General features: G+C 38.0%; 1 protein-coding gene across 2 annotated transcripts in view; it reads right to left on the bottom strand.

Moving 5' to 3' along the window:
• Positions 1 to 23,667, bottom strand: part of DCC (DCC netrin 1 receptor) — a 1,280,644-nt gene that overhangs the window by 156,563 nt on the left and 1,100,414 nt on the right. Inside the window, exons 16-18 of one of the 2 annotated variants that reach the window (XM_042239663.2) lie at positions 14,525 to 14,620; positions 9,073 to 9,305; positions 1,622 to 1,760 (exon numbers count right to left, since the gene is read on the bottom strand). In XM_042239663.2, the coding sequence (XP_042095597.1) occupies positions 1,622 to 1,760; positions 9,073 to 9,305; positions 14,525 to 14,620 (468 nt within the window). The remainder of the gene's footprint in view (positions 1 to 1,621; positions 1,761 to 9,072; positions 9,306 to 14,524; positions 14,621 to 23,667) is intronic. The other variant, XM_042239664.2, reaches the window with a different exon arrangement.

The following is a 23,667-nucleotide window of genomic DNA, read 5'->3' as shown; positions in this document are numbered from 1 at the left end:
CTCACGGTTTTAAAATGTGCAGACACTTGCAAATTACTTCTCGCTTCTCATCATCATCCACGAATCTTATCCATAGGCTATTTACACCTTTGTCCAGATCATTATCTGTTTGGACAATCACCCTTTCTACCAGTCACATCTCTAAAAGTTAATATCTTTCTGTCAGCTATGGGTCTCAACACTGATGTCCTTACAAGGCTAGGCAGTTCAGGAGAAATATAGGGTTCATTTATCAAGTCAGATGTTGTTGTGTGTTTATGTTTATGATGGGGAAAAATGAATAAGGAAATTACTACTCCTTTTCTTTCAGCCAGGGAGGACCAAATAACTTACTGGTTTACATTTAACTCCTTTCATCTCCTTTTAGTTTAAAAGAAACAGCATGACTTTTATTAGTCCCATAATGTATAACTTTCCCTAAGAAGCTAAGAACACTGGCATCCTGGGCATAGTTTAGAATGATTTTATATATGTAAACACGTAAAACAGAAGAAGAAAGTGCTGAAAGTAAACGACTAGAAAAAACTTCTTACAGAAAGAAGTGCCCTCAGAATTATAAAAATATTCCTAGTGAACTCGGAGTTAAGGTAGTAATTTGAAATTAAAATTAGAGCTGCCATGCTATGGGACAAATTCAAAAGCAAAAAGAAATTCGGATAAAAGTTTTACTGCCATACGTTTTAGAATTTGGAAATGTGTGGTATAGTTTATCCTCAAATACGATGAAATACCATGAAAGCTATTAAAAGTATGTTAAACCGTATTTCCTTCAGATGTTGGATCTCTGTGAACTATAAATGCGAAGTGCGCTGCATGTCTGCTAAGGTTATAAACTCAACATTTATGACCCATAGCAAATGTGACTGGAAAAATTTACAGTGAATTGCATTCACTCTTGATTTGAACTATTGCAAAATGCATGAAAGTTTTCCATTGTGTTACCTTATTTCCAAACAGTGAATATGACTCCTAGAAATTTCTTCCCAGTCAAGTGTGTGTGTGTGTGTGTGTGTGTGTGTGTGTGTATGTGATGTGTGTTAGTTGCTCAGTCATGTCGATTCTTTGCAGCCTCATGGACTGTAGCCCACCAGGCTCCTCTGTCCATGGAATTCTCCAGGCAAGAATACTGGAATGTGTAGCCATTCCCTTCTCCAGGGGATCTTCCTGACCTAGGCATCTCCTGCATTACAGGCAGATTCTTTTACTGTCTGAGCCACCAGGGAAGCCCATGAGGTAAGCATCCACAAGCCTACAGCTGTAATGCGATTCTTCATTTTGCATCTAATTTTTTTCCAAAAAGTAAACATCTACAGTGTCTCTTGATCAAAGACACACATGCATTGGACAGAGAGCAAAATGCCTTTACTTCAGTGTATTGAACAGCAGATTTATATTCAGAAATCCACAATTAATGTATAAATTAAAACCAGATTAGTTATTCCACTGGGGACTCATTTTCTTATTTAGAGCTGGAAGAATAGTATTTGATATAAAAGTACTATGAATGATTTTATGCATGATTAATTGTAATTTAGATATCATAGCACCCACATGTTCCAGATTCCTCGGAACCTGGAAAATACCAGCGGCAAATATGTAGTGGAAACATTTCTTTACATACCTGCCTCATACGTGGTGGCGTGTGCAGTCATGCTCCAGGTGCTGGACCTTCTGTTTTTCGTGACCATGACTGAGAACTCATACATTGTGTTTGGTTTGAGGCCCGTTGCTGTGTAACTCAGAGACGTTGTGTCTTCTGACTACACAAGTGGGAAATAAGAAAAGAGATAAAAAAATGAACTCTATCAACTTGGTAAATCAAGACACAAAGGAAGACTATCCAAAGCAACAAAAAAGGAATTTATTTCCAAACAGCAGAAGACCCAGGACAAAGCACTGACTTTATTTCCTTTCTGTCCCAGTTCACACCGGCTGATTGTACATCTAAAACATAATCGATAAAATCAGGTGTTATGTTGTTCAAAGGGGCACATAGCTGATAAATTTTCCCAAGTGAGGCAATAACCACAGAGACAGGACCAATTCCACTTCCTTCTGTCAGTTCCATTTGTAAGGTTATCTGCACTGATTTGAACTTCAATTTATTTCTAATAATTGAAAACTTTTTTTTCAGAGGCTTTCATGTTTTATATATTTCACATAAATTATTATGATTATTTTCTATAGATAATAAAATGACTTTTTAGAAATCTAATGCTTATTATTTTTTTAAAACAAGGCTTATGATACAGACTTTTATGGATGTAGGATCTAGATTGCCATTATAAAGAAAATGGACAGCAGCAACATTGTGTCATGCGTTCTTCTTTCTTTATGAACAGATCATATTAAACACAGACGGAAGTACGGTCACGGGAGCAGTTAATCAGGAAGAGAACAATATATTTGATAAAATTTAAATGACTACGTAACTGTTAATATTTTTCATCTTCTGAATACATTATTTGTCTTTTAAACAACAGGTTAAGGATATTTTAATAGAAAGTAAATTATCTGTCTCTATTACTTAGTCAATAGATCAAAATTATAATAATGAAACAGGTTAATCTCCCAGGTTAATGTGTATTTTCCATATGATAAGGCAAATTTAAAACTACTTATGCCTCTTACACATTTCAATTTATGATTGCCATTTAGTCCTTGATCTTCTTCCAAGGTTAAACATTTGCTTTTAAGTTTATTACACTTGTTGTATTTCTACATCTAGAAAAATCAAGGAAAACATTTTGTTTCCACCTATGTCATGCCTATCTCCTCCCTAGCTACTCCAGTATATCTTTCTCATTTCACTATGAATCCTTCTTAGACTATAGCTATGAAAATCCTCCATTTCATTATAAAACCAAATAAATATTTAACTGTACTAATAACATTTCGATGATGTGCCCATCCATCCTATTAAAGTGATGACCTCATAAACATTTATCAGAAGCTCCTCTTAAAAAAAAGTCGTAAAAATGTGAGCCCTAAATAAATGTAAAAATACTTTATAGATTCAGAAAGATGGAACCCCATCAAAAAAAAACATGAAACGGGCAGCTACTATCTGACGTATTGATATATAACTTCCAATCTTGCCCTCCTTCCCTGTCATGATGCCACTAAGTCTTAGAAGTAGAAGGCTGGGGAGTTTGGCTAGGAGGGAGGACACACTTCAGTAAAACTTGTCTCTTTGAACATAGACACGACTGGCATTTGGGAGACAACCAAGCACTATTGTCCTTGCTTGCATTCCTAAATGACACACCTGCATCATTTAAGTACATGAATTCATTGAATTTTCTCAGGAACTTTATAGAAGGTTACTGCTCATCATAAATCATTAGCCTGGAAGTACTCTGGGAAGTTATGGCTGTGTGTGTGTGTGTGTGTGTGTGTGTGTGTGTGTGTGTGTGTGTCCATGAGAGAGACAGAGCACAGAATATATAGGTACTACCTCTCTGAGCCTCGGTTTCCTCATTTATAACATAGAAATAACCGTAGCACTAACCTTACAGTACTAATTAAAGTGTGAAAGTAAAACATGTTATCTGGCTCAGAGTAAGTACTAAATAAATGTTAGCTACAATATTTCATGCATTGTCTAGTGTGAAATATAGGTACTGTATATGTTATATACAGTACATATACCTATACACATACATACATATATGTATATATATGGGATTTTATGTGCATGACAAATTCTCCATGGAGCTGTAAGAATTTTGAGGACTGATACTGAATCTCGCATAACTCCATATCTCCTGTAATACCCATGCTCTAATCAGTAGTCAGTGAATGCATTTTGAAAGGAATTTTATGTAAAATATCTAATGAGCAATCACTTTAGTAGAAAATAAATTATATAAAAAATTCTCTGTTTGATAAGGAAGGTCAATATAAAGTTTTGGGCAATCAAAATATAAATGTCTGGCCTGATGTGTGACTAACTGAAGTAGAAAGTATTCCTGTGGGGAGTGGTCTGGATAATGCCATCAGGTCATCTGAGGCTCTAGTTTGATGGGGAATTTTGTTAAGTTGTACAACCTACCCATAAAGATCTCTACATACATACACAGCTGTAAAGAATCTTACTTACTCTTTTTATAGTAGGTGTCAACACCCCAATCACATAGATGAGAAAAATGAGATTCAACAAATTAAGTGACAGGACAGGACACAGCAAAGCCAGCTTGTAAGCCGTGGTCATTTGCCTCTCTGTGTGTATTTCCCCCTGTTTATACTGCGCATTCTCTGCCCAGCTTATAAAGCTATAGTGGGGAGTGAGCTGAAGCATAGATGATAGTGGGTGTGAAAAGTTCAAAATGCAAAACCAAACACTCTATTCCTATTCTTTATAAAATTTAAATTTATTGTATGTCCATTCTGGATTGACCAGATATGGTCTGTATTTATCCTTGCTCTCCAACTTAACTAACTCTCCCCCTCTAACCCGTCTTCTCAGGGTGTGGGTACAGAGTGTGTATGTGTGAGAAAGGTTATGAAATGTTAGTACTTTATTAACACTTTATTAGGTCAAAGAAGGTGATGAGGAGAGAAAAAGTAACAACATTATTTGCATTCTCATACCTCAACCCATAAGTGAAATCAGTCTCTCCTTACAGAGGATGAATTTTGGTTGGATCTCTTCTGTTGGCATTCTTAGCAAAACTCAATAATTCTGTCCTATTAACAGTTCAACTAAAAAAAAAAATACTGCTTTTGGAAATTTTGGAGCTCAAATCATTCTGCAGAGATCATTGTCCCTTAGAACATTTCACACATCGGCAAGGTACCCATGGCCATTCTATGAAATGAATGTATCCACAAAGCACAGCACCATGGGCATACAATTTTTAAAGCAGTCCTTTAAAAGTAAATGTAGAATTGGGTAATCGGTATATAAAGAGATTTTTTAAAAAGTATTCTCTTATGTCTCATTTATTGTCTTATCTGATAATGTTATCTTTATTTACGGTTCTGCTGTGTCTTAAATCTGATACCGTAAGATGGCTGCTACTGCTGCTAAGTCACTTCAGTCGTGTCCGACTCTGTGCCACCCCATAGACGGCAGCCCACCAGGCTCCCCCACCCCTGGGATTCTCCAGGCAAGAACACTAGAGTGGGTTGCCACCCCCTTCTCCAATGCATGAAAGTGAAAAGTGAAAGAGAAGTCGCTCAGTTGTGTCTGACTCTTAGCGACTCCATTGACTACAGCCCACCAGGCTTCTCTGTTCATGGGATTTTCCAGGCCAGAGTATTGGAGTGGGGTGCCGTTGCCTTGGATTATGGATAGGACGCTTATTTTGATGATACTACTTGGACTAGGCTGGAGAGTTCCTCCAAGTACCTGACCTCGCAGGGAGGCTGAACCAAAGGAAACTGCTTTTCAACTGGTTTCAACTAAAAACTGATTTACTATGAAATGTGAATTTTACGCCCTTTAAAGGCTGAATGAAACTAGAAGCAGAACTAGCATGACTACCGGAAAAAAAAGAGGCAGACTGACAAAATCATTGGCGGATTTTGCTTTAACTCCAGGGTCTTTAGAGTCAGAAGTTTCCAAAGGACATTTTAATCCCCCCCAGATCAACACTGGCTTGAGGCTGGATTAAGCACAATGGCAGTTTAGTGGAAAGAACATTGGATAAAGTATCAAGAGACCCAAATTCTCCTTGCAAGCTATCCCAGTAAAGTGGTGCGGAGGAGGGATACAGCGGCGTATGAAGATTCTGGAGTGCCGGGCTCAAACTACTGCTCCCTCCATTGCAAGGTAACATTTGGGCTCCTTGTTTCTCTTCTAGTTTTATTGAGATATAATCAACATACTGCACTGTGTAAGGTTAAGATGTACAACTTAATGATTTGACTTACATACATCAGAAAGTGGTCACCACTAAACAGTAAGTTTAGTGAATACCCACCATCTCCTATAGATACAAAATTAAATAAATAGAAACAATATAGTTTGCTTGTGATTAGAACTCTCAGGATTTATTCTATCAACTTTCATATATAACACCAACCAGTGTTAATTATATTTATAATGTTGTACATTATATCCCTAGTGCTTATAACTGGAAGTTTGTTCCTTTTGACTGCCCTCCCGTCCCCGCTTATGCTCTTATTTTTAAAGCTACCTTCTTCATCCTAAATGGGCTTTGCTTGTGGCTGACATGGTAAAGAGTCTGCCTGCAAATGCAGGAGACCTGGGTTTGATCCTTGGGTCAGGAAGATTCCCTGGAGAAGGAAATGGCTACCCACTCCAATATTCTTTCTTTCTTTCTTTCTTTTTAAATTCTCTGCTGAGAATCACAAAATGATTTTGGAGTTACTGGTCCAATTTCTTACTTAGCCAAGACCATTTTTATATTTTCTAAATTTAAAAATAATGAACATGTCCTTTTTATAAAGAAAAAAAGTGTTTAGAAGAAAGGAAAGGCATTATTACAACGGCATAGTAAATGACAGAAGCACCCATCATGGTCCAGGCGAGGGCAGGAAATGTGCATACTGCTGGAATCGTGCACCTCTGATGCTGGTGATCTTTGGAGGAGCTCTCTGTCTCAGCCTGAAGAAGAATGGATGTGAAAGCACATTTGAAACCCACTCCTCACACTGATGTGATCTTCTGACACTCAGCTCTGACCTTTCCCTTTGGAGCGGTCAAAACTTCCCTTTGGAAGATGGGTCTCTTTTTATAAAAAAAAAGAATTATTTATTTAATTGGAGGATAATCACACTGTTGTGGCAGTTTTTGCCACACATTGACATGAGCCGGCCACGGGTGCACATGTGTCCCGCATCCTGAACCCCCCTCCCACCTCCCTCCCCACCTCATCCCTCTGGGTTGTCCCAGAGCAGCGGCTTTGGGTGCCCTGCTTCAGGCATCGAACTGGTCGTCTGTTTTACATATGGTAATGTACATGTTTCAGTGCTGTTCTCTTAAGTCATCCCACCCTCGCCTTCTCCCACAGAGTGCAAAAGTCTGTTTTTACATCTGTGTCTCTTTTGCTATCTTGCATATAAGGTCATCGTTACCATCTTTCTAAATTCCATATATATGCGTTAATATATTGTATTGCCATTTCTCTTTCTGACTTCACTTCACTCTGTATAATAGGCTCCAGTTTCATCCACCTCATTGGAACTGACTCAAGTGTGTTCTGTTTCACAGCTGAGTAATATTCTATCGTGTATATGGACCACAACTTCCGTACCCATTTGTCTGCCAATGGACATCTAGGTTGCGTCCATGTCCCAGCTATTATTGTAAACAGTGCTGCGATGAACATTGGGGTACATGTGTCTCTTTCAATTCTGGTTTCCTCGGTGTGTATGCCCAGCAGTGGGATTCCTGGGTCAAATGGCAGTTCTATTTCCAGTTTTTTAAGGAATCTCCACACTGTTCTCCACAGTGGCTGCACCAGTTTGCAGTTTGACCCACAGTGTAAGAGGTTCCCTTTCCTCCACATCCTTTCCAGCATTTATTGTTTGTAGATTTTTTGATGGCAGCCATTCTGACTGGCATAAGGTGATAACTTATTGTGGTTTTGATTTGCATTTCTCTAAATACGAGTGATGTTGAGCATCTTTTCATATGTTTATTAGTCATCTGTAGGTCTTCTTTGGAAAAATCTACTCCAGTATTCTTGCCTGGAGAATTCCACAGACAGAGGAACCTGGTGGGCTACAGTCCATGTGGTTGCAAAGAGTCGGACACAACTGAACAACTAGCTCTTTTTCATCTTAATCATTTTGTGAATTTTTAAAATATGTTTTCATATATTATTTCACTTGAATACATTCTGAATTCTATATAGTACTCCATGAATCTGAGTTTATTATACATTTCAAAATTGTGAGTAACAACGTTAAGTATGTGAAAGTGAAAGTGTTAGTCACTTACTCATGTCCAACTATTTGTGACCCCATGGACTATAACCTGCCAGGCTCCTCTGTCCATGGCATTGTCCAGGCAAGAACACTGGAGTAACAACTAAAAGACGTTAAATGACCTCTTTGATCTAGCACAGTCCTAAGTTAATGGTGGGCGCTTAACAATTACTCGATCTCCTTTTACTCTACATTTGTGTGTTGGTATATACACTACTAATGTGGTAGGCTTAGGAGGTAGCGTTTGATTATATAAATGAGTATTTGTTGGAGTTGTTCTGGCTGACTGATAGAGATGTGAATGGATGACAGTGCCTCAAATGTGTATCTCTAAAGGAGGAAAAGGGGACGACAGAGGATGAGATGGCTGGATGGCATCACCTGCTCGATGGACGTGAATTTGAGTGAACTCCAGGAGATGGTGATGGACAGGGTGGCCTGGCATGCTGCGATTCATGGGGTCTCAAAGAGTTGGACATGACTGAGTGACTGAGCTGAACTGAACTGAAGAAGCTCCTGGGTTGGGGTGTGTGTGTGCTTGTGTGTGTGTGTGTGTGTGTGTGATGACTCAATGAAAGGACAGGGATAAGAGAGATGGCCTAATTCATATTAGTTAAAGGGGAGGGTACACTGTGCATTTTCTTTACCACATGAGGGCCTTTCAAGGCTAAATGAGCAAACAGATGTTAATGACTTGAGGTGTGTTCACCATCTAAGGATAGTATAAAAAAATCTTCATGTATTCCTTCTCATATTCACTATAAGATGGGTCTCTGCATACAATGTTAATATGCGTGACTGCGGCATAAACCTAGATTCCACACGAAAAGAAAAACACCAAAATCTATCCAAGAAACTAATGCAGAGTTCTGCTATTTTCAAAAGAAAATGGCATTCCCTTGTACAGAATTACATTATTTATACAAACTCAACATCTGGTGGAATTCAAATAACATTTCGCAGCTCTTGATGCTTTTCTACCTCGTCTTAGACTGTTTCCTAAGACACAATAATTCCCATGCCAGTTTTAGAGCACTTAGTTTTAAAATGCTTTGTTTTCCATTTTGTGTCACTGCAGCAACATAACTCGTGACAGTCCAGGACGTGTTTAAAACAATGGATTAAACAAATGACAGTTCAAGTTAAACTTCATACTATCGGTTAGAACGTCACCTTGTATTTTGCGTTCGCAGAAAAGCTGGTCCTCCACCGGACAGTGTAAAGTCGCACTTCGGACGTTTTTTGGTTCTTAGGGACAGAGTTGTCTGCCCAGCTGACCCTCACGGCATCATGGGTAAGAGCCACAGCCTGTACACCTACTGGTGGGAGCATGGGGGTGGAGACATCTGGGACCGAGGTGGGGAAGTCATCAAGCAAAGGATAATAATCAACTGGGTCAGTGGGATCTGGGTTTAAAAACCCGACCAATGAAGCAAACAAATAAATACATAAACAAAGAGTTAAAAAAATAAACATCAGTGGCAACAGATCACAATGAGTTAAATGTATGGCAATAATGATGAAAGGGAACATGAGAAGAACAGAAAAAATTATAATTAATTCAATCGGAAAACTCATTAGAAACAGTATTGCTAGATTACAAAGGTAACTGTTTTCCATAATTTCCTTATTTCCTTAGAATGCGTCTCTCAATTTGGCTGTCGCTTCTCGTTACATATTTTAAAAGTCCACTTTTTTTCTTGGAATGCTGCACATTGCTTCTTCAAAGATCCAGTATAGAAGTCATCAGTTTTATAATTAGAAAGATACATCGAAATAAAATTCTAAGGATTATCTATTTCATTTCCTCCTGAAAAAGAAATAAATGCCTATCTGATACCCATTGTGTTATTTGTTTTTCTCCTTCTCTAACGTGATTTGGTGTCTCTAATGCTTTTATTATTGCTTAGGTTTTATCTGCATAAATATTGTGTAGGTAAGAAACAAACAAAGGATAATGAGCAGAGGGCCCTGAGATCCATAGCAATCTATGGCTACGACTGCACGATGTCAGGCCAAGTCCACATGGGTCAGTGATGCGATAATTAGGTTTTACATGGCACATGGTGTGGTTAGATTGAAATCCTTAAAGAAAGTGTAGAATTGTCCATTTTATCCACATTCTCACAGAGTAAGTTATTTATGGCATCCCTATATTCTGTGTTCCTTGTTCTATAATTTTAAATTCCAAGGAAAGACTTGGAATTATCGGGCAGAGAGACAGAATGAACTCTGTATGGACTGATGAGATTCACGATGAGATACACACATGCTTTGATCCGTAACACAATCAGAATCTGCATACTGATGTCTGTGGGGTTTCACAAAATTCTCTAGAAAAACCTTGTATTTGTTTTGATGCTGCAGATGCCATAATCAGGAGAGTTTATTTTGCAGCTGGAGAACAAATCCAATATTGAGCCTTTTATTTATTACCGAAGGTGTTTAAATTTGTTAAAACTTTGAAATCAAACAACATGTGTTCTTACTAACAAAAAATGAGATGAGCTCTTAGACTGGCCATACAATGGCATTTGGGGAGATGAGGCCTACCAACATCTAGAGTATCTGGAACAGTAAACATACTGAGCTTATATTTGTGAAGTATAGTATAGAGACTATGGGCTGAGTTTCATGATTACCTCACTTTGTTCACTGAATTTTAAAAGTCTACTCCCTACTCATCACTATTTTCTAATGAATTATTTAGTAGTTTACTGGGCTGTGGTCTTTGGAGCAAAATACAATATCTGAAAAGAAAAAGAGAACAAAAGGAAGACACAAAAAAAAAGAGAGAGAGAGAAAAATGTGTGTTTAAAATTTAATGACAGTGCCGAGGCTTTTCATATTTCCTTTGATGTGTCTTCTTATTAAGGGCTCCTTTAAACCCGAATGGATTTATAAGATGATGAAGGGGCAGCTGAAGACACTGCAGCCTCCAAGAGGATCCCAATCAGTCATCAGGCTGGTACATCAGTGGAACATTCTGGCAAAACTAAAGCAGGCGCTGTCTTCACTTGAGTTATTTCTATTCTTAGCTGACTTAAAGAAGAATGTCACACATAGCACAGGACTACTCTCAATCACAAACTCTTTGTAGATCAACTTGTATTCATGTTATCCGATCTGTTGTTTCTTTGCTTAATCTAATTTTGTGGAAAAACTATACTAACTTTATCGTTTTTCATAGATACCCCATATAAGGTTTTCAAAAGTAGTGATTTTACTTTAAGCAATGGTAATAATTCTGCTATTTCTTGCTTTTAGAAAATTATGTTTTTCATAAACTTCTTGTTGAGTTTCTCAGAGTCTCAGCTCCAGAATGCAACCATAAATTTCAAGCAATGCTATTTTTTAATATATACCTATGAACTTATGTAATTCAAAATTTTCTACTCTGGCCAAGTTTTTATTGCTTATTTTTGGTGGATTTTTTTTTTTCAGGCATGGCTTGACATTCTATTTGCCACTTCTTCCATAGTTGGGCTAATGCAACAGCCATAGTTAGATGGACAATTTGACTTTAAATTAATTGAAATTAAATACAATTAAAGAGTCATTTATTGTGTTGCACTAGCCTATTTCAGATGTTCAACAGTCACATGAGCCTTGTGTCTGCCATACTGGATACAGTAGGTATTTCTAACAAAGCAGAACTTATTAGTAGGTAGCAAGTAGTGCTCTAAATATATGCTACATATATTGCTAATTATCTTTCCCTCACAGGTCAGGAATGAGTAGTGAATTAAATAAATTATTTTGCTGCCAAATAACTCTGTTTATGGTTTTTTTCTTCACCATTTGCAGTGGTGATATTCAAAAGAGTGGGGAAAAAAGACAAAAACACAAAATATAGCTTTAAACCTTTTGCTAAAAAGAGAAACCAATTCAATTCCTAATAGTTGTTTTGGTGAGAACATATAAGTGTTTTAGTCAATATACTAAAGCTCAAAACAAGCTTTTAAAAATAATACAGTTTTATACCTGGATTGTACTTCATTTAGACATTTATGAAACAATTGAAAATAAACAAATTCAAACAATGCATCTCATTATTCGCCTGTTCTCATCCAGTCTCCAGGCTCAAAATGTCTTATTCTTGCAACAATATGAAATAAAATTTAAAAAAGGAAGCAGCAAACCAAGCACACTGTTAACCTGCCCTTTTCACCTAGTGAGACTTTGCTTGGCTGTAATGCTGATATGTTCAGAATGAGATGCGGTCCAGAGTGGACCAGCATCTATGGACACATCCATGTGGAAAGCACCATAGCCTGATAGCCCAGCCTGATGCATTTACTGCTTCTGAGTTTTATTATTATTACTTTATGTTCATCTCTTCCAGGGCTACTCATGGGAGTCCTGTGCAGAGGCTCAGAGACCAAAAGTGTCTTCTAAGGATCCCTGAGATACCTTTACTGTGTATAGTTGCCTGCAGAACCTAAACCTTCAATTCTGCTTACTTGTTCTTTGTTCTCTGTGGTGTGTGAAAACACAAGAAAATGTCTGCCACATCTGGGCAGGGATGTGGAAAGAGCTGGCTCTATTCATCCTCTCCAACCCCTTACTGACTTTTCCCCAATCAGAAAATCCCTCATATGCTTTTCAATTCTCAGTATTATTTCATTTCTCAGATCCATTAGGATTAGTCACAGCAGGAAAAAAAAAATGGTCTTATGGATCACTGGTATTCTAGAAACCACTCTGGGGATGCCATATGCTAAGAATTAAAGAATGACAACAAATGTTAAGGGAAAAGAAGTTAATAACACCTCAAACAGTTCTCTGAGCAATTTATCTTCAAGTTATCCGAACTCTATCTCTATTATAACCAGTTTCTGCTCAAAACTGGATTTGGGGGGTCATCTTTGTGTTCCTTCCTTGTGGGCTTTAATTTTGGTAAAAAAAACTATGAGTTCTTAAAGACTGATCATGGTACAATTTTGTTTGGCCTGATCATGAGCTCAAATTCATAGTGAGGACTTTTTTAAACCACCTTTTACCCTAGGTAGGAAAGAGCTGACTTAATGAACAAACATTATGGGAAGCACTGGCTCATCCAAAGTGGCTGCTGTCACTCAAAGGAATTTTGGCAGAATAAGAGAATAAGAGGGAGTAAAAATCCCAGACACCTTTCACCATGTTATCTCATGGTTTCCATCCTGGCCTCTATTTGCCTCATATCTCTGTATTTAGACACAACACTTTTGACAGTAAATGTTCTCTGGGTAATATTTCTTATTTACCCTTTTTTGAGAGTCAGAGTCCCTCTGATAATGCAATGCAAGATATATATTGTCTCCATGGATAAATTAATATACTGACATGCACCCAAGCTTTTGCATACCAATTCAGACCAGCACAGATGTTATATCCAGCAGCCAAAGATTCAAGGAGACTCTGGAATAATATCCAAGGTTTCAAAGGAAACTCGGTGGAAATCAATAAAGGGATGGTATGCTGTGAAAACCATCACACAACAACTGCAAATCTGGTTTACAACTATACATTCTCAAGACAGTTTCTGAATGAAACTTCTGGATTTGAAAAACAAACTGTACAAAGTTCACATAAATTTAGGTGGTAGCAAAAGTCACAGAACCCCATCATTTCCTGGAGGTTCATTTATTCCTAGCTGCCAGGACTCATACTCAGGCACCCCAGTAATTTTCCATGGTGCTCCTACTAAATCCTGCTCCTTTGCACCAGATCCTTTGTTGTCATGAAGGTGAAAACAGCTGATAAGTTGAATGAAATTTGAAGATTGTGGGTTTTGAAAGGATCAAAGTACACATTAAAAAGATGGAGTAGGATCCTGGGTTTTGCTTTCACATTTCAGACCTAAGGCAATTAGGAGTGGTCATCTGACTCTGAGTCATATGACTGGGTCATGAGCAAGCCTCACAGAGGTACTTTTGGTATTTATTCTGTTTCTGAGTAGGTCCAGCCTTATTCACAAATAGTCTCCATAGATGACCAGGATCTCACTTTCTAACCCACCCCCTTTCTCTTTCTCATTTCATTGAGCCCTGTTTCTCTCCTGTGCCTCCTCTAAGGTCCAACTCACATAACAATTTCCAGAAGTGATAAGCCTTTGAAGCAAGCGATTCTTTCAGTGCCTACAGGCCTTGGGCACTGTTGGGGTGACCTGTTGGCCCAGCTCAGAAAGAAGCTCCTGTGTGACTCAGCCTAGTCCAAACCAGCCCCATGAGGGCAGTTCATGCTTGTCGATATCAGCTTGAAGGACCCTCTTCAGTGAAGCAAGTGTCCATTCAGGCACCTGGTAGCCTTCTGCAGAGACCCTCCTGCCTACATTGAACTGATCTGGAGAGGTTACCCAGAGGAATGAAAAATGGTGTCAAGACACCAAAATATGAAGCTACTGGAAAAAAATAAAGAGAATAAGGGATCTACATTCTCTAAGTCCAAGGACTAATTTACAGACTGAATTCCTCTCACAATTTTGATAACCCCCAAAATAAAAAATTGTGTGTGTATATATACACATAAGACTCGGACATGACTTCATATGTTTTTTCTTCATTATTTGTTTTGTTTCATTTTGGTTTGTTGTTTTCACAACTCAAATGCCTTGTGGAAAAAACGATTAACTATTTCAGCTTACCTGTGATAGATCGGGTGGTAGCACTTTCATAAAGAGGAACTCCTTCTCCTGCATTGTTAAAAGCTTTTAGGGAGATGACATAATGGGAACTTGACTCTGAAGGAAAACAGAGGAAAAAAGTGTACATGTGGGTTTATTTAATGTGCTGAAATACTCAGGATAAACATTTTCCTGAAATCAAATTGAATATAGTCAGTTAAGCAAACAGTTGAAAATGAGGTGATGGGGTCTGTATGTTCACATCCTAAAATACCAGTGGATATGGACAAACCACCAAGGCCCTTAGAACCCAAGAGTTATTAGTATCTGTGGGAGAGAAATTAGAGGGAAACCTCAATTCTGAAAACAGGGTAATTCTAAAATAACTAATGCTATTAATAGAAAGTACAATAGACCAGTTTGAGAATAGTAAATATAAACACTTGAAACTAACTTACAAACTCTCCTTTCTGGGACAGGGCTCACCTTGGGGACAAACTACTGAAAATATATTTAAAATTTATGAGTAGATCAGAAACAACAGACATGAAAGGAAGAGAAAGTCCAGATCAAAGTAGAAGAGAGGAATAGTCTTGAAAACTTGGAAAACAAACTGCCATAGTTTTTAGTGTGTACCAGGGTTTGGCCAACTTTTCTGTAGGAGACCAAGATAGTCTATACAGCTTTGCAGTCCACCTAGTCTCTGTCACATACTCATCTATGTTTGCTTACAACTCTTCAAAAGTACAAAAAGCATTGTTAGTTCAGTGATGCCCCAACAAAAATAGGACCTGGACCAGATTTGACCCACAGGCTACAGTTCCCTAAGCCTTGAGCCCTGGTGTAAGAAAAACAAGAGGACAGGGAGCTCTGTCCTCTTAGAAAAGCTATTCCAATTTCTCAGCATGCAGGGAAACAAATCTAAAAGCAAGCACAAAAATATCTGCTGAGGTTAAGTTTCTTACAAAATAAAATGAGGACACTATCATACCTACAGACAAGTCCACAAAAAGAGGATCAAAATTACACAAGAAAAACACATCAAACCCGCAATTTGCTGCCCCAAAGTGAGCTAAGTAATGTTAAGAAAATAAAATGCCAGAGATGCAAGAGTAACATAAATCAGAATGATTACAATTCATAAACGAGGTGGCAAATTTCAGAAAGAATTATATTTAAGAAGTAATTCTAGAAAGAAAGTATAACAAGGTGAATAAACAAAGCAATAAGGAGAAAACAAAAACAAGAGTAAACTAAGAAAGAATAAAGAAAAACGCAGAAACAAGTGGCACATATTGCAGCGCACACACACATTCGAGAAGGCAGAACTGAACACTGGAGTAACAGCTGTCCTTGAGGGAAAAAAATCAAAGAAAGGGAACAGAACAAATGCACAGAAAAAAATACAATGCAAGGAATTTTAGCTGACTTAAAAAAATCTTTTAGGCATGTGGACAAAAAGAATACAGGATTTATAAGGGGGGAAAATTAGATTATTATCAGATTTTTTTTGACAGCATCATTTTGTGCCAGAAGAAACTGAAGTGATTTGAGACACTCAAGGTAAGAAAATGTGATCCAAGGTCCTCACAGTCAACAAGAGTTAACTTCAAATATAAAGGGCTGTTATAACAGTTTGATAACACCCAAACTGTTACCAACTTGCAAGGAATCAGGAAATATTGTTCCCCTAATCCTGAGAACCACTGGAAAATGAGCCTTAGATATTTAAAGTGACCTGAGAGATACTGATCTAATAGCTAACTGAAGAACAATAAATTTAATGAACTAAGACTAATTGAGGGTTAAAAGGAGAAATTTTATTTTGCAACACTACATGTTCTGATACTGTCCCCATATTATAATCGTAAGACAAAATGAAGGAAGAATGAGGATAATATATATAGAAACATTTTAATAATTATTATTGATGGTGAAACTATTATTAATGTTACTCTGATACCAATGCAATATGAGATAGAACAAAAGAGAAATCAGGAGAAAGTCTAATTCTGTTGAACCCTACCTCCTTCAGATTGGGATCCCAGGTGTGAACAAGGACACACCTATGTAAAAGACATACACATGTAAAAGAGAAGAGATGAAGTACTGTGTTCCTAAAATCTAACTGAAAAAAAATCAGTTTAAATGCAAAGGGTATTTTACCTCTAATTCTGTCCACTGAAAACATCTAGAAACACTTAGTTACACAGGTATCTTTTCACCCAAACTGAGATTCTGAAAAAATATATTTTGCACTGCAAGGAACAAAGGCTTCTTGGAGAACTGGTTGATTCCTAGTCTAAGGCAGAAAACACAGCAATTGAGCCTGAAGCATCTTGACATCCCAAGAAGAAAAGAAACCATCAAAGAATAGCGGGATTGTGTCAAACGGATTCGGAAGTCAAGTTGGAAGAGCTTCCACAGAACCAAAGAGGAGGACAAAGAGCTTCAATAAACATAAAAGTTGCAATGAAATTAAACTATGAATGTATGAGTTCATAGATACTTTAATGAATAATAAAGGGACGTCCCTGGTGGCTCAGATGGTAAAAGTGTCTGCCTACAATGCGGGAGATCTGGGTTCAATCCCTGGATTGGGAAGATCCCCTGGAGAAGGAAATGGCAACCCACTCCGGTACTCTTGCCTGGAAAATCCCATGGGTGGAGGAGCCTAGTAGGCTATAGCCCATGTGGTCGCAAAGAGTCTGACACGACTGAGCGACTTCACTCACTTTAATGAATATAGGAGTTGGTCATTTCTGAATTGGACAGGGGAGCAAACTACTATCGTCAAATCTGGGTAATGCGCCAAATGTTTAGCAGGTCCTTCTTAAACAAACTCTACCAGTGTGCAGCCAAACAGGATACGGAGGGTGTATCCTATTATAACGGTATTCCAACTAATAAGAAACATGCAAATATCGCTATTTCTCAGCCTCAATGAACAAACTACACATTAAGAATTCATGATTGCTAAGATAAAACAGAGAATCTAGACATTATATACCTAATGAAAGAGGGCATCCCAGGTGGTGCTCATGGTAAAGAACCCACTTGCCAACGCAGGAGACAATGCAAGAGACTGTGGCTGGATCCCTGGGTCGGGAAGATTCCCTGGAGGAAGGGATGGCAACCTACTCCAGGATGTCTGCCTGGAGAATCCCACGGACAGAGGAGCCTGCTGGGCTACCGTCCACAAGGCTGCAAAGAATTGGACATGACTGAGGCGACTTAGCATGCGCACCACAGTGAAATAAATCGTGCAGTGCCCTCTAGTCTGGCTGAAGGGATCAAACCTACTTGGTTTGATCAAGCTACTGGATCCGATTGCCAATTTGCAGAAAATACAGCCAAGAAACAGGGTGAACTCTAACTTAAAATAATTCATGAAATGATACATTGGTTGCATGTGGTTTTCTGTATCTGTGTTTGATTTTACAACAGCTTTTAAAATGGATGAATTTATCTCTGACAGTGTTCTTTGAAAACTGATTAGATGGATTTTTCTTTATGAAATTTTTATGTGACCTAAATATTCACCTTAAAGACTTGACATTCCAAACAATGACACAAGAACCACAATACAACAAGAAGAATAAAATAAAATTACATTTAATGCAGCCAAAGGGCTTCCAGTCAGTGACTGCTTCACCTACAAGAGGAGATATTCATTTTTTTTTTTATTTTTTATTTTTTAGTTTTTTATTTTTTAAATTTTAAAATCTTTAATTCTTACATGCATTCCCAAACATGAACCCCCCTCCCACCTCCCTCCCCATAACATCTTTCTGGGTCATCCCCATGCACCAGCCCCAAGCATGCTGCATCCTGCGTCAGACATAGACTGGCGATTCAATTCACATGATAGTATACATGTTAGAATGTCATTCTCCCAAATCATCCCACCCTCTCCCTCTCCCTCTGTGTCCAAAAGTCCGTTATACACATCTGTGTCTCTTTCCCTGTCTTGCATACAGGGTCGTCATTGCCATCTTCCTAAATTCCATATATATGTGTTAGTATACTGTATTGGTGTTTTTCTTTCTGGCTTACTTCACTCTGTATAATCGGCTCCAGTTTCATCCATCTCATCAGAACTGATTCAAATGAATTCTTTTTAACGGCTGAGTAATACTCCATTGTGTATATGTACCACAGCTTTCTTATCCATTCATCTGCTGATGGACATCTAGGTTGTTTCCATGTCCTGGCTATTATAAACAGTGCTGCGATGAACATTGGGGTACATGTGTCTCTTTCAATTCTGGTTTCCTCGGTGTGTATGCCCAGAAGTGGGATTGCTGGGTCATAAGGTAGTTCTATTTGCAATTTTTAAGGAATCTCCACACTGTTCTCCATAGTGGCTGTACTAGTTTGCATTCCCACCAACAGTGTAGGAGGGTTCCCTTTTCTCCACACCCTCTCCAGCATTTATTGCTTGTAGATTTTTGGATCGCAGCCATTCTGACTGGTGTGAAGTGGTACCTCATTGTGGTTTTGATTTGCATTTCTCTAATAATGAGTGATGTTGAGCATCTTTTCATGTGTTTGTTAGCCATCCGTATGTCTTCTTTGGAGAAATGTCTATTTAGTTCTTTGGCCCATTTTTGATTGGGTCATTTATTTTTCTGGAGTTGAGCTGCAGAAGTTGCTTGTATATTTTTGAGATTAGTTGTTTGTCAGTTGCTTCATTTGCTATTATTTTCTCCCATTCAGATGGCTGTCTTTTCACCTTGCTTATATTTTCCTTTGTTGTGCAGAAGCTTTTAATTTTAATTAGATCCCATTTGTTTATTTTTGCTTTTATTTCCAGCATTCTGGGAGGTGGATCATAGAGGATCCTGCTATGGTTTATGTCTGAGAGTGTTTTGCCTATGTTCTCCTCTAGGAGTTTTATAGTTTCTGATCTTACATTTAGATCTTTAATCCATTTTGAGTTTATTTTTGTGTGCGGTGTTAGAAAGTGATCTAGTTTCATTAGTAGAAGGAAAGAAATCTTAAAAATTAGGGCAGAAATAAATGCAAAAGAAACAAAAGAGACCATAGCAAAAATCAACAAAGCCAAAAGCTGGTTCTTTGAAAGGATAAATAAAATTGACAAACCATTAGCCAGACTCATCAAGAAGCAAAGAGAGAAAAATCAAATCAATAAAATTAGAAATGAAAATGGAGAGATCACAACAGACAACACAGAAATACAAAGGATCATAAGAGACTACTATCAGCAGTTGTATGCCAATAAAATGGACAACGTGGAAGAAATGGACAAATTCTTAGAAAAGTACAATTTTCCAAAACTGAACCAGGAAGAAATAGAAAATCTTAACAGACCCATCACAAGCACGGAAATTGATAATGTAATCAGAAATCTTCCAGCAAACAAAAGCCCAGGTCCAGATGGCTTCACAGCTGAATTCTACCAAAAATTTCGAGAAGAGCTAACACCTATCCTCCTCAAACTCTTCCAGAAAATTGCAGAGGAAGGTAAACTTCCAAACTCATTCTATGAGGCCACCATCACCCTAATACCAAAACCTGACAAAGATGTCACAAAAAGAAAACTACAGGCCAATATCTCTGATGAACATAGATGCAAAAATCCTCAACAAAATTCTAGCAATCAGAATCCAACAACACATTAAAAGATCATACACCATGACCAAGTGGGCTTTATCCCAGGGATGCAAGGATTCTTCAATATCCGCAAATCAATCAATGTAATTCACCACATTAACAAATTGAAAAATAAAAACCATATGATTATCTCAATAGATGCAGAGAAGGCCTTTGACAAAATTCAACATCCATTTATGATAAAAACTCTCCAGAAAGCAGGAATAGAAGGAACATACCTCAACATAATAAAAGCTATCTATGACAAACCCACAGCAAACATTATCCTCAATGGTGAAAAATTGAAAGCATTTCCCCTAAAGTCAGGAACAAGACAAGGGTGCCCACTTTCACCTCTACTATTCAACATAGTTCTGGAAGTTTTGGCCACAGCAATCAGAGCAGAAAAAGAAATAAAAGGAATCCAAATTGGAAAAGAAGAAGTAAAACTCTCACTGTTTGCAGATGACATGATCCTCTACATGGAAAACCCTAAAGACTCCACCAGAAAATTACTAGAGCTCATCAATGAATATAGTAAAGTTGCAGGATATAAAATCAACACACAGAAATCCCTTGCATTCCTATACACGAATAATGAGAAAGTAGAAAAAGAAATTAAGGAAACAATTCCATTCACCATTGCAACGAAAAGAATAAAATACTTAGGAATATATCTACCTAAAGAAACTAAAGACCTATATATAGAAAACTATAAAACACTGATGAAAGAAATCAAAGAGGACACTAATAGATGGAGAAATATACCATGTTCATGGATTGGAAGAATCAATATAGTGAAAATGAGTATACTACCCAAAGCAATTTACAAATTCAATGCAATCCCTATCAAGCTACCAGCCACATTTTTCACAGAACTAGAACAAATAATTTCAAGCTTTGTATGGAAATACAAAAAACCTCGAATAGCCAAAGCAATCTTGAGAAAGAAGAATGGAACTGGAGGAATCAACTTGCCTGACTTCAGACTCTACTACAAAGCCACAGTCATCAAGACAGTATGGTACTGGCACAAAGACAGACATATAGATCAATGGAACAAAATAGAAAGCCCAGAGATAAATCCACACACATATGGACACCTTATCTTTGACAAAGGAGGCAAGAATATACAATGGAGTAAAGACAATCTCTTTAACAAGTGGTGCTGGGAAAACTGGTCATTTTTTTTTAGACTTATGTTGTCAATCTGGTTTGCCAAAAAAAAGTGATCAGTCAACAAGTGTCAAATGCTGTTGGAGATAAAAGAATATTTGGAAAGGATGGACCTCTCTTACCAGGTTACAATCAGAATTCTGGGCAGAGAACACAATGAAAAAGTACATGTAATTAAGCAGAAAAGTTTGTCATACAATGTACCAATGCTACATGAGTTTAGAGGCCTAAAAACTTAGTGAGGGATTAGTTCTTTAAGGAATTATCAGACTTAGAACTAGTACTGAAGGGCATGGGTAGGATTTAGAGATAGAAGGATAGTCATGGGTCACAGCCTTAAAAAACTCAGCAGTGGCCAAAGGACTGGAAAAGGTCAGTGTTCATTCCAATCCCAAAGGGCAGTGCCAAAGAATGTACAAATTATCATACAATTTTGCTCATTTTGCATGCTGATAAGATTAAGCTCAAAATCCTTCAAGCTAGGTTTCAACAATATGTGAACCGAGAACTTCCAGATGTACAGGCTGAATTTAGAAAAGGCAGAGGAACAAGAGATCAAATTGGCGACTTCTGCTGGATCATAGAAAAAAGCAAGGAAATTCCCCAAAAACGTGTGTTTCTGCTTCATTGATTACGAGAGCGCGTTTGTGTGGATCACAACAAACTGTGAAAAACTCTTCAAGTGATGGGAATACCAGACCACCTTAGAAACCTGTATGCAGGTCAAGAAGCAACAGTTAGAACCTTACATGAACAACAGGCTGGTTCAAAATGGGGAAAGGAGTATGACAAGGCTATATTGTAATCCTGTTTATTTAACTTATATACAGAGTACATCATGTGAAATGTTGGGCTGGATGAATCACAAGTTGGAATTAAGATTTCCTGGAGAAATATCAACAGCCTCAGACATGCAGTTTATACCACCCTAATGGCAGAATGCGAAGAGGAGTTAAAGAGCCTCTTAGACAGTGAAAGAGGAGAATGAAAAAGCTGGCTTAAAACTTAGCATTCGAAAAACTATTATCATGCCTCTGGTCCCATCATTTCATGGCAAATAGATAGGCAAAAAGTGGAAGCAGACAGATTTTCTTTTCTTGGGCTCCAAAATCACTACGGATGGTGACTGCAGCCACGAAATTAAAAGATGCTTTCTCCCTGGAAGAAAAGCTTTGATAAACCTAGACAGCATATTAAAAAGCAAAGATATCACTTTGCCAATAAACATCTGTACAGCCAAAGCTTTGGTTTTTCCAGTAGTCATGTATGGATGTGCGTGTTGGACCATAAAGAAAGCTGAAGGCTGAAGAATTGATGCCTTCAAATTGTGGTGCTGGAGAAGACTCCCGAGAGTTCCCTGGACTGCAAGCAGATCAATCCAGTCAATCTGAAAGGAAATCAACCCTGAATACTCAGTGGAAGAACTGATGCTGTAGCTCCAATACTTTGGCCACCTGATGCAACAAGCCGACTCATTGGAAAAGACCCTGATGCTGGGCAAGATGGAAGACAAAAGGAGAAGAGGGTGGCAGAGGATGAAATGGTTAGATAGTATCACCAACTCAATGGACATGAATCTGAGCAAATTCCGAGAGATAGTGAAGGACAGGGAAGCGTGGCATGCTACAGTCCATGGAGTGGCAAAGAGTCAGACATGACTTGGTGACTTAACAACAACAAAAGAATAAAATATCTCAGAGAAAAGATGGGTCAGATTGAAAATACAGTGAGGAAGGTCATCAACACACTTTTCTATTAGGAAGAATATACTTTATAGTTACTGGAGTGACGTCATAGTCTGATTTCAAACACATATAAACTACAATGTAAACATTTATATTAGATTCAAACCACATCTAATTACTTCTTTTGGGTGAAATTGCATTTAATTTACCAATATACATAGACTATATATTTGTGTTTGTCTATATATTTCTTTCTGGGCTTCCCTGGTGGCTCAGAGGTAAAGAACCTGCCTGCAATGCAGGAGAAGCGGGTTCGCTGCTTGGGTTGGGAGATCCCCTGGAGGAGGAAATGACAACGCACTCCAGTACTCCTGCCTGAAAAATTTCATGGACAGAGGAGCCTGACCAGGGGCAGTTCATGGAGTTGCAAAGAGTCAGGCACAACTGAGCAACTAAGCAATAATGCGTATTTCTTTATCAAGAGAGTGAGAGAGATATCAGGAATGCCACACCTACATGATTAGAAGTTAGAGTTTTATTTTTGATTTGTGTCTTTGTTTTCAAACCTGAGAGAGGGAGGGAGTGAGAGTATGGTAGAAATATTCGGCTATAGTGTCAAAGACAATATGGCCTAGAGGATCCCAGACAGGAATCCATGTAAGTATTAATAATTCATCAAAGGAGAGG

Source organism: Ovis aries, chromosome 23 (assembly GCF_016772045.2).
Source record: "Ovis aries strain OAR_USU_Benz2616 breed Rambouillet chromosome 23, ARS-UI_Ramb_v3.0, whole genome shotgun sequence".
Taxonomy (NCBI): Eukaryota; Metazoa; Chordata; class Mammalia; order Artiodactyla; family Bovidae; genus Ovis; species Ovis aries.
The sequence above is the reverse complement of the archived record's forward strand: the minus strand, read 5'-3'. Positions and strand labels throughout refer to the sequence as shown.